Raw genomic sequence first — 18,119 nt, forward strand, 5'->3', positions numbered from 1 at the left:
CATCTGCAAGTTATAACAAGGACATTACAGACATGCCCAGGGAGCTGCTTGTGTTTGATGCAACAGATCAGCACCACATTGAAAATATGATCCACTTCAAAAACCTAAATTTGGCACATGTATATGAAATAAACCAATGAATAAGACAAGTTACAGAGGTTTTGAACTACCATTGCCTTATGTGTTTACTTCAGGCAAATCAACAGCTCACCTGAAACCCATCACTAAGAATAAACTGATGCACTTTGCATTTGACACTTCCCTAACTAGCAGCACGATCCTATTAGTTTATCATCTGCTTCAAATTAGCAAACAACTAATACATCATGTAATTAGCACCATGCATGCATGTTTTAGACTTGAAACAATATTTAGCATCTGTAAATTCAATCAATATACAAAAACCTTGCTATACAATACGTACTTACACATCATAATCTTAAATCACAAGTACACAAGTAAAAAAAAACGTGTTTGTCACAACTAACAGTGCCTTAAAATGTTGATTTAATATGTTTTACCCTTTTAGAATCTATACATAGTTTGTTTTGGCACCATGCTAAAGGCTAGCACAACAATCAGACATATAGGGACGTTAGCTTCTCCGTGAAGTTAATTCCCAACTAATATAAGACTAATTTAATTCTTATATCAAGAACCAAACCGGGGAAACAAGTCACATAATCTAGTACCCAGAGAGATAGTTAGAAAACTTATTCAAAAGTATTACTATAACTATTTTTTGCGGGCGGACGAAGAATGCAATGTTAGCTTTGCTAAAACGCCAACCTGAGTACAGTCGCTTCTTTAAACGGTATATTTCTGGACTAGAGTATAGTACAAATCATCAAGAATAGGGATTAATTACTACTAAAAGCTTTTTTATTTATAGAAATTAAGTATAGCAGCAGCTTCCATGCTTTCCACTGGGCTAGCATGGCTAATGCTACTATGTTAGCTTTACTGTTAAAACACTCACCTAAACTAGCTCCAGTATTCCCTCCAAACGACTCGGTCGCTGTGGTCCTGCTCGGTGAACTAATGACCAGATGCAGTATTATAATCTTGAAATGTATGAAACTCCTCACAGGCTCCTCTAATGTGATGGCGACACACAGCAACAACGCGTAAAAACTACCGATAGGTTGTCAAATCCCAGCAAGACCTCTCCACTTCGACCTCTCACCTCTCAGTACCAAAAACAATACAAAAGCGACCCCAAGTGGATAAAGACCGGTATTGCACATTTTTGCACAAACTTACAGCGCTATAAAAATCACCTGGATTTTTTTTATTCGCCCAAAATACTAAGCAAACATCTAGAGGTGTCGCACATTTCTTTATTGTTGTCACCTGACAGTTTTTCAGAGGAAATATTCTTCACTTGTGATGAACTACTGTTGTGGGCACAGATGAAAAACAGCTGACAAATTCCAGACAAATAATTTTATTGTTTACAAAAACATTAGGTCAAGCAATAAATGATCAATCTTATCCTTTTAATTGATTTTTTTTATTACAAAATTGAATTCTTGCACAAACAAAATTAATTTCAAAACGCTTCTCCTCACTACCTGATGTTTACTAAATTGTTCAGCTGAAATATGATGCACTTTTATCATTCTGTTTCAGGTTTTTGCTGATGGTTTTTTCTTCTTCTTAAAAATTCTACTTTAATATTACATAGAAAAACATAACATGGATGGACATCAAATTTGTGTGAATGCATGGTTGTCAAATATGTGGCAGCAAGTCAGGAATACTGAAGAACCAACACATGCAGAGGAAATATGTGATCTTCTAAACCGCAATGCAAACCACCATGCCACCAATTCAAAATAATACCATAATGCTTTGGGATTAACCTCACTGCTATAAAAATACTGACTGATTACTTCTGAGTTATGCGTTTCCTTTCAAAAAGTCAAGACAGAGGACATAACAAGAAAAGATATTGGGGTATAAATTAGTGAAAAAAATTATAGAGAGCAGCTGATAAATTCTACTTTAAAAGACAAAGAAGTTTGTGGTTTGAAAGAAAAGTATTAAGAAGTAATGAGACCGTTTCTGAACTTCAAGAAAGGTGGATGTTTGCAAACCCTATCAACATAAAAATTGAATTTATCCTACGAATTAAACATTGCCATGAATATAAATAGGTAATAAATCCAATAAATAGTCACCTGGAATCAGGAAATAAGCTGAATATCACAGATCACATCCTCCAGACAAGGACCATGATTATGGATCACAGATCAGGCAAATTTAGAATATGAACATCAGTCAAATCTATAATATCTCCTGATTTTGAAACATCCATGTGAGAAAAACAAAATGTGGAGTTAAAGAACAGCACTGGACGTCCCACGGGAAAAAAAGGAAGCTCCTTTATCATGAACTTTGTATTGAAAGAGGTTTTTCTGCATGTGTGGTGCATCGCCTTGTCTCCTCTTCCAACAAACTTCCATCTGGAAAACAAGGAGAACTCAGTTTGTTATACGGCTCAGTCAGAAATATCTGACATTAAACTATTTATGTGTAACAATGCTGGAACCAAAGGGTTCTTGAGGTAAATGTTCAGGTTCTGATAAGATATGTCACCTTTTCTTTAGTTCTAACTGACTGGCGACATGTTCAGACTTCTTGAAATTATACATACAAAGGCCAAATATTGCTTTAATGAAGATATTTCTAAAGAGATCAGGCTTTAAGCACAGATCATTCAAAAACAGAGAGGCATGTAGAAGTGGGGAATAATTTGTTATTTCCCCATTCAGTTCTTAATAGTGCCATGGATTTTCATCATTTTAATGGGGTTTTATAAGAAGAAATGTCAATTAACAGTAAAAATCACAATAAGACATTTATGTTAATTAATATATGTATCTGTATTTTTTTTATTTCTAAGACAGACTTAGAAAAAGCACTATTCAGCCAACATGAAAGAATTGAAAACTCTCCTCAGTCACACACCTGGCCATGTATGTCCTTGCAGTAGCCCGTGGGGAGACCCTGTACATGAAGATTAAGATTACACTGGTGGGTCAGACCCTTCAGTAGAACCTCGGATCCTTCATCTCCATCATCATCATCATCCTCTTCTCCGTTACAGCGAACCAGCATCACCATGTTCCCCTGTAGTCACAGAGCCACAATAAGTCATCCATTGAAGCTACCTCTATCACAAACATATCAAAGTAGTGACAGCAGACAAAATTATTCTTTTTAATATGAGGTCACACCTGCATTTGGGAGCAAACTAAAGCTCTGCAGTAATGGCTGAAGTCCAAAACGGCTCCAACGTCGACGCCCAGACTCAGCAGTACGCTGAGGTCGTCCACCAGCAGGACACTCGGCCCCCACTGCTCTGCTCCTTCCTCCTCCATGCTGCCTGAGCCGATCACGCTGGAGCAAACAAACTCATACAGACTCCTCAGGCCGACAGGGGGGTCCCTAAAGTCAAAAAGTGGTGAATTAAGAATTAAAGGTAATGATGACTGCATACAAGAACATAATTAGTATAGCAAAACTGTTGTGCCAATAACTGCATATTCTTCTTTTCTTATCCTATACAAAGTCCTCATGGTTCAGTGCCTCTGTATTTTGCTCTCTTTACTAGACAAAACTACATTATCTGTCTGTTTGTTTTCATAAAATAATTGCTGGCCCAAAGTTGTGTGCTCATAATGCGCCCAATCGGTTGACGCAGTCGGTTTGTCTTGCTCACATTGACACTTTGCTCCAAACTGACTTAGGAAAATTGACTGGATTTGATTTTATTGTATTTATAATCAGAACTGGTCTAGCTATATGATTGGATTTTATAAGAAAGAGCTACTTGTCTGTACCTGAGAAAGTTCATAGCTTCGCTTTCCACATTGTTTTCCTTTGGAAGCAGAACAGACAGGCACTCCTTCAATCCCTCAAAGAAAACCAGCTGGCCTTTCTCCATTGCCTGCGTTAAACTGACACCCTGTGGGTAAAAATTCATACAAAATAAGGAATAAACAAACAAACAGCCATTCCTGTCATTTTCTAAATGTGCAATTTTTGCTCCTGCCCAGAATAAAACATAAAAGAGAGACAAGCACTCACCAGTCTTTGACTCACTGCACTGTAGTGGCAAAATGACTGCGCCAAGCCCAGAAAACACACTTTGCATCGCGCTAAATCAGAAAACAGACATTTTATTAAAATAACATTTAAATTAAAACACCTTTTTTTTTTTTTTAATATTGGTGGATTTTATAACTCACCTCGTAGGTAGAAAGAAAGGAAGTGATGAATAAGAAAAGATGCGTCACTCTGTCTGTCAGAGACTAGGATAAATTCCCCCTGTCGTACAGAAGTGTGACTACATTAAGACAGGATGCAAGTGTAAACACAACAGCAATATTTTCCCTGGCGTCTGGGCATATAGCTATACCAAGTATTTATAAAATGCCACTCATTACTAATATAACTAAAATATTAACATTAAGGTTAAATCCAAGGCAAAAGGATTAGTTCTTACCCGTGTGAAAGAGTCAGGAGATGTGTTGAGGATGCTGTTGAGTTCTGTAAACATTGCTAACCCCCTCAGCTAAACTAAATATACAACACGCAACACAAACTAAGCGGTTTGAACGACTATGTCAAACTTTTATAGTATAATGATTTGCTTAAGAGACGGAAATAAATATCAGTCTTTATTCATTGGTTAAAAACACGCTTTCGTGTAAGTATTTGAAAGCTTATCTTGTCACACTAAGAGAAATAACGTCGGAGAGCGTGTGAGTCAAAGATGTGTTTATTACTAACAGGACTGCTCACTCCTGACATTTCTTTAATCACCAAATCAGGAGTTTGAAAAGTGTAGTCTTGAAAAGCCGTGAAAGCAGTTATAAATTCAACAAATTTAGTCAATAAATACATTTAATTCAAACGTATGTGATTCTTTCTTTCTATATTACAAATACAGATTTTCTATGATACCTTGGCGAGAACTGAGAGTGCCCCAAGACAGATTTGTACTAAATCAACCAACAACATTCATTGACAATACCACTTTTTTCTTTATAATTCTTTATTTATAATGTTATATAATATATTGAACTTTTATTGCGTTTTGTGTGGAAAAGTTGTCTTTACTAACATTTGATTTTAGAAAATTAAGAGCAATCCTGGCCCACTGACAGAGCGGTTTACAAAGTTCTATTTTCATAGACGATCTTTGGAGACGTGTTGCAGCTTCTTTGTTTTCCCTCTCTAGTGCAGGTTTTGGACAGCGTCACCTAGCGATTCTAATAGGTAACAGCAAAAGGCAAAGCAATGTGTTCAATCAGCAGATGGCAGTGTGTAGCTTTGAAATAGCGGAAGAGAAAATGTAATTATATGAAATTAGACTATGGACATTTCCAATGAATCACCACTGAGTCACATTATGATCATGATTATCACAACTTGTTAATTTATCTTTTTATGTTCATGTTTTTAACATAGTGGCATCTTAAAGATAAAAATATGAACACTATTATTTTATGACAGTTCTCTGATGCTCCATGTTAGAAAATTGCTTGAAAATAAAATAAAATGAAATAATAAAATAAAAAAAATTATACTGTTGGTTTCAAGTGTAAAAGCCTTGTAGATAAGGGAGAAAACTGATTTCTTCTATGAAGAAAGGTTTGAAGACCTTGAACTGATTGTTCACAATAATCCTGTAGTGGTGCAACTAAAATAAAATCAGAATCTCACAAAAGTATTTTCATTTTATGTTCATTTATTCATAAAACAGAAGTAAGAAAACAACAGTTGTCTTGCATCTTTGGAGGAACGTGTATAAAACAACAATTTGCACTCTTAAGAATAGTTCATTTAAAAGAAAACAGACATTCATATAGAAAGAGTCAGATGAGCTGCACTTGATGGCGCATCAGTCTGCGTGTTTGCAATGTGCTGTAGCTTGAGCTGTCTGTGGTGCCAGTAATTTACCAGAATCCTGTTTTGGTCCTGTTCAAGGGTATCGGCAAACGTCCTGATTTTATGGCTAGCTCTAAGCTGTCCAGAATCATTGCAGCTTCTTTTCTTCTTTATGTTAAAGTCCAACACCAAACACAGTCAGAAAACATTTTACTAACCAGCCACGTTGGGGAGGTAGAGCTAGTCCATTTGTCAGAGTTTGTAGGGGTATATAGTCAAAGGTTTAGTCTGCTGAAGCTCTTTGAACACAGAGGCTGGCAGTGAGCGAGTACTTACTGGGCTGCAAACAGAACAACGAGGAGAAGGTGGGTACAAGTCATCTTCCCACCTTATAACTCTGGCCCTTGTTCTGCTGGGTCCATTTGCAGTCTTAGTGCTTGGCCCGTTTAGAACGCGGGGTTTGGCTTTTGGCACCCTGTAGAGGTAGACATCGTATTTTGCCAAAGGTCTTCCTGAAGATTTGAACTCAGTCTTCTTGCTGAGGTGGAGCTCCAAGTCGATGGTTACCTTGCAGTGCAGGAGGAGAATGGTTCAGTAAAGTAACACATTTACACAAATGCATGTGACTGATGAACAAACACAGCCTCCACATTTTCTGGTACCTGTGACAAAGACGTATCAAAAGCCTTAAAATAAACAAAGTTTTTATTGCAGAAGCACAAACTCAGTTTGATAAATTCATAAAAATTTGACCGTTAAGACCAGAAAACCCAGGTGCCACAGTTATTGGTGCCTTTGCCAATTCCTATAAATGAAATGTTACCAAAATATTACGTTATTAGAAAAGTAGCACACATTTTCATATACTTGAATAGCATTTTAGAGAACAGATCATCTGATTAGTACCAAAACAAAAAAAATTGCATAATGTGGTCTAAATTCAAGCATTTAAGGTATTAACATTTACAATTTTCAGACATGTAACCACAAATATAGTGCTTGATTGTCTGTTTACATGTTTCAGTAAGTTTAATTTGGTTGCAACGTAGGTCCAAAACGCGCAAAAAAACTGTACAAAGACACTTTAGGCTTAGAAATACAGCCAAAGATGGAATAATATTAATAATAAAATCCTTATCTAAAAATATCAGGACAGAATGTGGTCATCAGGAGCTTTATCGTCTTAATCAGAGCGCCAATAATCTCTGCTGAAGTGCTCAGTATGGCGTCACTTTCAGCTTTTTGAAGCCATTGCCATTACTGCCCTACTACTAAACCAGTTACTTGCACACATGTAATACAGGAGGTTGGGAGAACTGGGGCTACTCTGCCCTGAACTGGTAACGTATTGCCAAATTTCCATCAGAATGGAAGCCAGAGGCTCCTGTTCTGATCAGCAGCATTCCTCAGAGCCTCATTAGTAAACTAGACGGTGCCAGACTGATTCATTTAGAATCACGTGGGAGTGAAGGTGGGGGTAGTTCCAGAAAAGAAAAATCCTCTCCAGCTGCCCCCCTCACTGCTTTATCTGGTTCCTTTTGGTTTCAATTTATGCCTTTTCTCCCCAAATCTGCAAAACACACCACACACACACACACAGACCTGTTCCACCATAACTGTGGTTATTCAAAAACACACATCAATTTCACTCTGTACATTTTGGGTTAATTCCCACACGTGTATATTTTGCGTGCATGAATAAGTGTGTCTTTGAGTGAGTGTGCCTCCTGCGTGGACTACTATGTGCATTAGCCAATCACGACAGCCACTTTGGCATCCTTACGGCATCATTCCACCACACCGTCAGCCAATCACTGGCTGCTGCTGAATCCCAGGTCCCATCTGGCTCGACTCAGAGAAAAATGTAATCTTCACACGCCTTCAACATGTCTGTTTCTTTTCCTGTTTCCCTCTTGCATGCTGTGGTCCAACACTGCATCTTTTGTTTTTTAAAAATGGTGTTGCAATGGATAGGCATGGAAAAAAAAACTCAAGTGAATGACACTTGAGGTCAATGCGACAATTTAAGAGTCAACTGAGGAAATAAAAAAAGAATTACTGAAATAACAGGATACATCTGTTCAAAACACCTGAGAAATGGGCATTTACATTTTTATTTAAGTGCTGAAAATACTGTCCCTTTGACATTTTGTTCTTTAATCCCTCCTGAAAAGATTTGATCAGGGCTTGTAGTTTCTCACATTTACAAGAGCATAACTGACCCAAAATGGATATCAGAACCAAGACAAAAATCAGGACATTCTGAACATGTTAGCACAGTTTTGCACATTTTAAGATGTGAAAATATTTACTGTTCAAAAACTACAAAAGGTATAAAGAAAAAGTGATGTTAAATTTTCTGCTACAAAAGGAAAAGTCTTCCAGAAATAATTATTCTAAAAAAATTGTTAATTCAGATTCTGTGTAAACAAAAAACAGACTTAGCTCTTGATTTTCTTGTTATGTGGAGGAAACCAGTTCACTTTATATGAAATGTGGGGATGAAAATTCTGAGTTTTCTAGCCTTTAATGTCATTACATTGATTTAAAAAAAAAAAAAAAAAGCATTTGGTTTGCGTCAGATAACATTTCTCATAGAGACTAAAAACTAAAATGTAACCCGAGTCATGATGAGGGCAGTCGTATGTGATAAGCCGGATTAAGGCTGTCTGTGGAGATCGCATGATGCCATGTTGAGCCTGAAGTGGAGTTGAGAGTGATTTTAATTCTCTGATAGCCTCCAGTATATTACTAGATGACACTAAAGCTCTGTGAGACTTTTAATCTGCTTGGTCGGTCTGTTTGTAATTGAGTGGCTGTGTGTGTCTGAAGGCACAGAACCAGAGAGGTTGTAGAGTTTGGATTTAAAATTACAGCTTCACACTGTGTTTCCATGGTGATGATGCACAATGTCTAAAAATGCATACAAGTACCTACCGACATCTGAAAAGTGAAAGAGAAAACGAGGAGAGGGATGAAGAGTGTGAAAACTTTGGAAGTTTTATGTCAACTCAAATTTGGTTTATTATTCAAATTGATCCAAAGGTTTTCAGCTGAGGAAACCCGGCAGGTTTCATTGAGTCATTGACTTTCAGCATTCACTCCTCCTGGACGAGGGCATTGCAGCAGCGGACAGTCGCTTGCATTGTGTTGTTGACTTTGCAGTAATCCCTCATACGGATCATGAATTTAGAAACAGCAGAGAAGAAAGCTGCCCCTTTAACAGGAAGAAACTTTGCTCAGAGTGAGCAGCCATCTACCACAACTGACAGGGCGTTTGAAAATATACACCAAAAATCCCAAGTACTGTTACAAGAGCACTTTATCGGACTTCAGTTGGTTCATCTAGGGGAGAAACAAGTTAAGCAGATGAGCTCTAAGTTAGTTTTTAAGTTTATAGGATGAAGTTACTCCTGAAGCCACTTTTTTGTTATCTTGGTTGAAGCCTGGTAAAAGCCAGGCCCTTATTCTACGCTTTGCTTCGTACAGAGGGTTTGAACCCTTGTCTTCTGACAAACAATTGTTTGCTGGAGGTTAGGGTTAGGGTTAAAAGTTTTTAACTCTGTTGAAGTTATAAACTTTTACCTAATCATCAACATTTGTGCATGATGTATGCAATGTGTCTGTTACCGGAAGTTGCATGTGCTGTAAGCAACCATCTTGATTGTGGATTTTGATTCATCTTCGTGTTGGAGAATGAATCACTGCTTTTGACTACTACTATAGAGCACTCTACCGTAGGTTTCCTTTAAGAGTCTCTACATAGTTGGCATATGTTACCATCTATGCAGACCAGCTGCAAAAAAAACATCCCCACAACCTGATCCTCCCACGACTATGTGTAACAGTGTTTAACAAAGTTTGGTGTGGATTCTCCATTAGACCAGGACATTTTATTTATTCTGCTGAAGCTCTCTAAGGGTTTGGCTAAAGTCTAGTGGGATGTTATGTGATGTAGCTCTTGTTGTGAGAAGTGACTTCCATATGGTCATACTAAAATAAAGACCTAATTAATGAAATTGATTAGCAATGATTGATGGTTGTCCTATTTCCACAAGGGGACACCGGAGTTCTGCCTATAAATGAACATTATATTCTTGATCACCTCTATAACTCACTTCTGTCCCGACTTGTTGGTTTGTTTGTTTCGTTAATTCTTAATTTGTGATAAGATGTTTTGTAACACTTTTATAATATTCTAGATGAAAACTAAAAGACTAAAGGCACATAGGGATTCAGTCTTTCTGTGATGCTTTCAGAGACGACAGTGCCGCCCCCACGCTGCCTCACTTCTCTCTGTTGGTAATATAATGCCCACTTGTTGCCATGGTGTTCTGCAGTACGTCTAGCGTCACTCATTTCAATTCAGTCAACTCTCTTTTAGTGTTGTTCTGTGTATATTTCAACATGTGCAGTCATGTCCCAGCTTCACAAATGTGTATTTTTGTGTGGATGTTTGAGTAACAGGCTGCAAGGAATAAAGAGGATGATAATCGCTGCTGTTGCTGTTTTTGAAACCAGTGTACGGCTGTTTGCTGTTCTTTATTCATAAAAAGGTCTTTTATTTTACCTTTTGGAGACTGAAATGCTCTCTGAACCCCCTGTCTATTTATCTGAAGAAAAGGAAGGGCACCCGGACCTTCCCCCACCCTTCATCCATTACTCCTCCACCCTGGGAAGAATCCGCCACAATGCTGTTGTTCAAGCCATTACTTTCACGCAGAACCAAAGGAGAAACCCAACAAAAGGCTTCAGGCACTGCGGATTCAGCTGAGACACATTCATTACTGTTTATCAGCTCTGGAAGAATGTGCATGTATTTGTGGGAACCTATTTGTGATGTAAGGAGCATTTTTAAAGAGAGAAGGATTGTCTTTGAAGTTGAAACATAAAATTGAAACTTAGCCTCAGGAACTTAGAGCAATGAAGGCAATTCAGACTAAAATAGCTCTGACTCAAAATTACTTGGTGAGTCTGGTGATCATGGTGCTAAAACAATATACCTTAAAAAATCAGGACAGTTCTTGACGGCTGATCTCAGTTGGTCTTGGATTTGAGACTTGAATGAACTCAGCCAGGATGTAGACTGAATTTGATTGTTTTTAATCGATATTTAAGGCTTGGTTTATATTTTTCTTTTATGTATTTTATTCCAAATCATGTTCAGACAACCATACAAGTAGAGCTAGACTCAAATCAAGTTGAAGATGCATATTATGATTGATCAGTAAAAGATTAGATCAAAAATACAAGATTTACAAAATGAGACATAGGGAGAATTTTTATTTGATATTTCACAATTAATTATTTCTTATCTAAACTTGATCAGTCATATTTTTCACGTGAAATGACTGGAATTGGTTCTCAAGTTTGTAACTCACGTCTATAAAAACTGCAATACCCCTTATAGTAACTTTACAAGATTCCAAAACTGAGTCAGTCATAAATGTATTTTTCATCTAATTCTGTTTATACACCAAATGTGCACCTGAAATAGCTTTTATTTGCAAGCACAAGTGTGTCAGCCAGCGTGTATCCAGCTGGAAACAGCAAAAGCATCTCCAGAGGCATGAAACATGCAGAAGCAGCAGACTGGTTCCTGGTGTTTCTTGTCATGATTTATGAGCAGTGAGAAGAATTTCTTGAAGAGTAAAGACTTTGGCAATGGTAGATCTCACAGTCACATCATCAGCTAACTGACCTTTTATTTTCATATATTTCTGAGGGACTATCAGCACAGAGTTTGCATTAATATTGACAAGATATCAAAACTTTCTTAGGCTCAATTTGAATAGGCTTTTAAAACTTTCTGCTGTCTGAGTCTAAAATAATTCATCTTTTAGAGGACAGTTTTATGGCCCCACTGCTCCAATTTTATTGGAATTGCTGGTCCATTTTGAAGTATTAAAAAACATTATCCCTATGAATGGATCTTAAGATCCTTACCTCACACAACGCATCTTCATTTTTACCCTCTCCATGTGAGATATGTGTCTTTACAGTGCATAATAAGCAAACTATAATACTAGAGCCCCGAACTGGAGTCACATTTCAACCCCGGTTGTTTGGAACAGTTCAAGTTCTCCATATTACCAAATTCTGCAACTTTGACCAAGATAACCTTTGTGAATGAACAAATGAACAAATTGACCAAGATAACCTTTGTGAATGAACAAATGAACAAATTGGTAAGGTAAATATATCTTATTTTAAAAAAGGGTTTGATTTTGTTTTTTTATTTCCATCTCTAATAATGTTTATAAAGGTTACATTAAAAATCTGAAGCATGTGCCAATATTTTTATCTGATTAATCATCTAAATATTCAACATAATTATCAATAATAAAATAATTATGACTGTGGTAAAATATAGCCTAGAAATAAACAGGAATATTTCACTTGTGTTGAAGTCTGGATAAAAACACAATTAACCGTATCTTTGGTAATTAAATGTTTAACTCTGGCTGTTTTTGTGTAGACACTAAAGGACACGTAAGACAAGGACTTAAAAAGCTGTGTTCAAAGCCATGCAGAAAGCGCTGGATTTAAAGGGAAGGAGAAAAGGGGAGGCGATACGGAGGAAAACACAGGATTCAGAGAGGTCATGTTAAAAAGGTTTATTTCAACAACTGTCTGAGTTTCATTTGTTTATTCTCTGTTTGAAGTCCCAAAAAAGTACAAAAAAAAAACCAAGTACATCAAAGGATTAGAAATCACATCAATGAAAACCAAGACACATTGTGTTGTTTCTTTTAAATCAATCCGAGCAATACTTTTTTTTTTTTCAATATTTATACATACTCACTGGATTAGTCAGACAAACATCAAAACCTCTCAGTAGTTAATGTTTTTTTTTTTTTTTTTTTTACAACAACTTTTTCTGTACGGTTTAAACTTCTGTATGATTTCTTTCTTTTTACAAAATACACCAATGCAGGCAGGGAAAAGGGAAGGTGTGTGTGTGACAGTGTTCACATGAAAGCGTGTTTATGTCTCTGAGATTTTCACAGTATGTGTATGCTTCTAATGTCTGTGTGCGCATGTGTGCAGGTATGATACAGAGGAGAAAGTGAAAGCAACAAGAAGGGGAGGGGCTGCGAAACAGGGGCTTGACTGAATGTGGAGGATAGAGGGGGGGCTGGAAGGGGCTTTGGGATGGGGGCATTTTTTTAGCTGGGGCAGTGACGGCGGCAGAGTTGGTGTGTGTGTGTTTTTTTTATTATTATTTGCAGCGACTGAAGGCTGCTCGTGGCAGTGGTGCCGTGTCGGAGACAGTTGTAGACTGAGTTGGTTGGCTGGTGTGTTGGCTGGCTGGTTGGTTGGTTGGTTGACCAGTTAGGCTCGTTCGGCAGCGGGCGACCAGAGAGCAGGGGAGGGAGGTGGTCTGCATCTTCCCGTTGCCGACACACCGTGTCGCTTTCTGTGTTTTGTTGTCAGGTTGCTGGGGGCTGTTTTGCGTTTTGTTTTGATTCACATCATGTTGTTCTGCAGTGAGTTTACCTCCGAGGAGTTCTCCTCGCCCAGGACCTTGTGGTTCTCGTGTTTGGGGGTCAGAGAGTTGTGGATGTTGAGGGAGTCGTCCTCCTTGGGCGGAGCCTTCACCGGGTCCTCCAGCTTGTTCTGGGAATGAGGATCATCCTACACAAGAATGGGTAGTAGTGGAGGAATGGGGGGGAAAAGCACAGTTAGGATGGCTTAAACTGAATAAGCATTCATATTCAGCTGCAACTCTGACCCTGGTGATTTGTAGTAACTTTTTTCTTTTGGAGATTTTACACCTTATATAAGGTTGCAGTTCTTGAGAACAGCTTCTTGCTCTATTCAGAACTAACTCATTAAACCAAATTAACTTTAAACTTAGAGAGCTCAAGTTGGAAAGAAACATTAAATAACAGAGATAAGAAAATATAAAATCTGAAAAGCAAAATAAGAAAGAATGTGCTGAAAACAAACTTAAATTTAACTTATTCGACCTTAAAGATATTCTAAAGTACCCAAGCATTTGGGAAACAAGTTTAAGCTAAGTCTTATTTTTAAGACTTAGGTGCTTCTATTATTAACTATTTAGATTTTTAGTTGTTCAAAACAGCTGTCCTAATTACTTAAAATTAAGATTTAAAAACAGATAAGGATGCATAGACCAGAAAATGCCACTTACAACATGGCATCAAAATTAATGTACAATCTGTGGCGTCAACTCTTTCATATGAATAAATGGCATTTTTAAAAAGCATCTATGTATTTTCATAAAAATAAATGTGGTCTGCAATGTTAATGCTATAAATAACACTCTATCCAAAAAGATATTAATGACACTACACAATTTAATAAAGAATTAGACATTTAAGGTTTAATCAAATTAAGATGCAAATGGAAACCTATTAATTGTATGATCAATAGTACTTCTATTTAACTTCCTGATTTAAGTCAAAGTCAAATTAATTTATATTTAAAACAACAGCTGCTGACCAAAGTTCACTTTATCACTTCATTACCAAATCTGCACACATTTGTTTCACTGACATTTTTGAAGATTTGAGCATTTTCTTATGGCATTTTATTATGTTTGGAGAAGTCATTCTTTAATGAATTACTGAATCCATTCTCATCAACAGAGGCTAAAGAGAAATCTGAACAAAACATTTCGCTTTGGTGATGCACAGCCTACAATTTGTTAATATATTAAACCTACAAAAAAACCATCTTTTAAATTGCAGATATGGAGCAATTGACCAAATGAACCCAAACAAACAAAAAAAACAGATGTCAGAAATAATTTACAATAGCAGAAAATGTATTGGTCTGAATGATCAACTGCTTAAAAATCACCATGCTTGGCTGGCATGTTGTCTATCGGCGGAGAGACTCTGTGGTGAGCTGCATGAGCGACAGCAATCCCAGCTCCCGTTACCCCCCACCAGGCAACCCAGGAAGTACATGCACATCCACATGCAAGAAAAAAACAATGCACCTCCCATAAACAGTGAAGATCGCTCATGCAGAACACCTTCAGTCTCTGCTGTCCTTTTATCATTTCAAAAATAAAAACAAACAGTCTGCCAAGCTTATTTTCAATGTGCACCACCATCATACATACCCAAGCAGTGGCTGGAGGAGGAAAAAACAAACATTGTGCCTTAGCTGTTTCAGTTTAAGTCATCTGCATTTAATTAAGGTCAGAGGGGAAAAATTGATAATAGAGTCCATTGGAGCTCTGTTTTCCATCCTCTTAGCCCCATTAATTTTGCATGGCTTTATCGACTTGGATGCACCGAGGCTTCCCAGGGCGTCAGTCTGCACCTCTTTGTCACAATGGGAACCACGTTGAAGAATACCCGCCCACTCATATACACACACACACGCAAACATACACACAAGCAGAGTATGGCCAGATATAGATGCTCTCTTGTTCACACACGCATTAAAGTCCAGACCCGGAGGCCTGTGCCACTTGCAAACACTCCCTAATTGAATGTTTGCATTTGAACTCAATGGTACTTTCAGAGAGGAAGAGCAGTGAGAGGATTTACCCGATGGCTGTTGGCCTAGATAGTAACTTCAGGCAGGACGTGTGGGTATGTCACTTCCATGGTTACGGGATAGGGGCCCTCTGTCCTCCCGTCAGCATGAAACTGGAAAATGTTTGTGTTTGTTGGATTTCATTGTTGTTGTGCATGGGTGGAGGGGTGCGGGCAGTGGGTGGGGGCACAGAGTCACGAGGACTTTTGTGTGGGAATAAACTTTTGGGGGGAGTGGGAACAGATATAAACAGGGTTCTGATGATGAAGATGATGATGGAGGCACATGGACGGTTCTTGATGTCCTTCTGTTAGCTAGGATGGTATTCTGTTCACCGTACAATGCATCATAAGCAAGAGGAGACAGATTTCAGGTTGATTTATGATGGCAGTCATTATTTGGTTGAGTTGGTATGAGTTTGGACTCCTTACTCATGTAGGTTTATTTAACTGTTGCTTTTTCTGGGGTGTTAATGGAATATTTAAAGACATTTGTACTGATTAACGGCCACCAGGTTGTGAATTTAACAGATGCTACAAAATGAAAGATGTTTGTTTCCTCAGATGACATATACAGAAAGTTATCAAAAGGCTTTTTACAAAATCGGTCTAATTGAAATCCTAGAATCCCTAGCACAGTTTCCAAATAATCATCTTACAATATTACGGACTGTCCGAATTTATCCAACAATATAACAAGTAGAATCTTGATCAGAGACCAATCCCAATGTTCCAAATGTTTGACATCAAAAATAGCAATGCTTAAGTACTTCAAATTTTGAAAATTTCAGTTTGTTGTGACCCCAGTTTGCTGTGAGTTGTGAAAGTCCAGAAGCAGTTGGAAGCTAAAATCACAATATAGTTTCTCTTGATATGTGATTTGATCAATAACTGTCCTGAGTTTAGTTTTTGTTTTTGTTGTTGTGATTTTTTGTGAGACAAAATAATCCATGTCCAGTTTTAGCACCTAAAGGCTTAAACTGGACATGGCAACCAAGCGAAAATTGGTAGAAAAATAAAATAATATATAAAAGATGTAATTTGTTTTGTTGATTTGTTGTGACTTTATTTTTATAGTAACACTGTACACTGTTGAAAAATTTGGAAATAAATGGAATGGATTTCCATTAGGATGTTACTTGGTATTTCTGATTAAAGAAAATATATAAAAGATGCGTCATTCTTATTTGCTTGCAATTCTACAACAAAGAAAGCGATCAAGTTCATGTTCAATTTAATAATTTATTTTCCTGATTGTTGCAAAATATAGCTTCAAATTACAAATTGGTCCATATTTGAGTAGAAAATAGAAAGTAATTTATGATATGTCTGCTTTCAGTTGATATTTGACTCAATTTAAATACATCGAAACATGATTTTAATGATTAATTTAAGCATTAATTGCTTACTGGATTAATTTAGTTAATATTACTTTTGCTAGAACTCTGTACATTTATTCCCTGCAATCATCATTTCCAGTTGCTGCACTATGAAAACTAACCTTGTTTTTCTGGTACGGTTTATTTTTGCTTTGCCATCACAGAAGGATCTGCACCAATAACTGGTTATCTTTTCAAAGCAAACAAAAAGCTTATGGTGTAACTTATTGTATGTGGTCTCCAGTTGGTCATTTGGTACCAGAACCGGTAATAAACACCTTTGTCAGTGTTTTTAACTTATGAGTCACACTGTGATTGATGGAAAATATATTGTTCCAGATTTACAATGTGAAAACCTCCTGACATTAATAAATATTTTAAAACATAGTCCTCTGTTTAAGACTGTGTTGGCTAAGTCTGGATAAAGATTTTGTGTGGTTGTCACTAATGCGATCAACCCATGTATGTGTATTAAAATTCGCTGTAGTAATGTTTCTTGTTTGCATTTACAGACTAAATGTTTGCCTCTCTCTGGATGCACCAGATCTGTCTTTCTTTATTAAAGGATTTGTGATTGTTTAAATGGCACAACATGATCCAGGACTGATTATTGTTTGTAGCTTTACATGGACTCCAGTCTTTGAGAGTAACAAAGTAGTTCAGAATGATTTAAATCGCTTAATTCTGCTGAAAACCTCAGGTCAGCTCAGTCGTGATAAGTCAACGAGAGCCAATACAGTCGATGGAAACCCTCTTAAAAATTACTGCCGACTCTGCCTGGGAAATGTATTTCCTGTGCTGAATTTATTTACTGTTGACAGAAAACAATTCCCCTCCACCGTTTGCTGCAGGGGGAAGGACACGGCTGCACTCGGCTGAATTACTTTGAGGGGAAGATTGGGGACAAGTGGGTTCAATCCACCACCATGAATGAAACACAAAGCTTTCAATTACAGCAGAGAAATAACTGTCTCAGAAAACAAGGACCTTGCATTCACCTTCTCAGTAAACAGGTTTTTTTGTAACAGGCTTCTTTCTTCCAATCAAGGTTGAGTGTGTTTTTTTGTGTTTGGATTGGACCGGTGATGGGGTCAAAGGTTTCTTTGCCAATATTTAAGCCTGAGTTAAAGTTAAATGGCATCTACAGTATCTATCTATCTGTCTGTCTATTTATCTTGTAATAACTGCAACAGATTATGGTGATAAAACGGTTGCACACACACTTGAAACCTAAAACTACATTCAGCAGGTATTTATTGTGTATCAAAATCAAAATAACATGTTACAAATAACATTACTAAAAAAGCAGTGAGTACTTCTA

The 18,119-nt window shown here is 37.3% G+C and overlaps 3 protein-coding genes across 11 annotated transcripts in view; all 3 read right to left on the reverse strand.

Moving 5' to 3' along the window:
- scap (SREBF chaperone) overlaps window positions 1-1,180 on the reverse strand; it is a 28,591-nt gene extending 27,411 nt beyond the window's left edge. The window contains exon 1 of the mRNA XM_008430899.2: window positions 980-1,180. The gene's annotated coding sequence lies outside the window, so the exon portion shown is untranslated. The remainder of the gene's footprint in view (window positions 1-979) is intronic.
- A 251-nt stretch (window positions 1,181-1,431) lies between these two features.
- On the reverse strand, window positions 1,432-4,777 carry elp6 (elongator acetyltransferase complex subunit 6). Its single transcript, XM_008430902.1, has 7 exons — window positions 4,514-4,777; window positions 4,257-4,335; window positions 4,096-4,166; window positions 3,849-3,973; window positions 3,243-3,453; window positions 2,974-3,135; window positions 1,432-2,468 (listed from the first exon to the last, which is right to left on the reverse strand). Exons 1-7 carry the CDS (start codon window positions 4,565-4,567, stop codon window positions 2,343-2,345), a joined length of 828 nt encoding a protein of 275 aa, XP_008429124.1. The 5' UTR covers window positions 4,568-4,777; the 3' UTR covers window positions 1,432-2,342.
- A 7,758-nt stretch (window positions 4,778-12,535) lies between these two features.
- Window positions 12,536-18,119, reverse strand: part of cspg5a (chondroitin sulfate proteoglycan 5a) — a 56,160-nt gene continuing 50,576 nt past the window's right edge. For 7 of the 9 annotated variants that reach the window (XM_017309523.1, XM_008430903.2, XM_017309524.1 and 4 more), the window contains one exon: window positions 12,536-13,539. In XM_017309523.1, the coding sequence (XP_017165012.1) occupies window positions 13,372-13,539 (168 nt within the window). In that variant the 3' untranslated portion in view covers window positions 12,536-13,371. Of the gene's footprint in view, window positions 13,540-15,431; window positions 15,534-18,119 lie in introns of all 9 variants that reach the window. The other 2 variants (XM_017309527.1, XM_008430907.2) reach the window with 1 other exon arrangement.

The sequence above is a fragment of the Poecilia reticulata genome, linkage group LG16 (genome assembly GCF_000633615.1).
Source record: "Poecilia reticulata strain Guanapo linkage group LG16, Guppy_female_1.0+MT, whole genome shotgun sequence".
NCBI classification, from domain to species: domain Eukaryota; kingdom Metazoa; phylum Chordata; class Actinopteri; order Cyprinodontiformes; family Poeciliidae; genus Poecilia; species Poecilia reticulata.

What these genes read in the sequence shown, in the direction of transcription:
- elp6 (XM_008430902.1), bottom strand. Translation starts at nt 4,567, where the DNA reads ATGTTTACAGAACTCAACAGCATCCTCAACACATCTCCTGACTCTTTC. An exon ending in CTCCTGACTCTTTCACACGG is followed by an intron (nt 4,336 to 4,513) that starts GTAAGAACTAAT and finishes TCTGTACGACAG; the next exon opens with GGGGAATTTATCCTAGTCTC. An exon ending in CCTTTCTTTCTACCTACGAG is followed by an intron (nt 4,167 to 4,256) that starts GTGAGTTATAAA and finishes TTTCTGATTTAG; the next exon opens with CGCGATGCAAAGTGTGTTTT.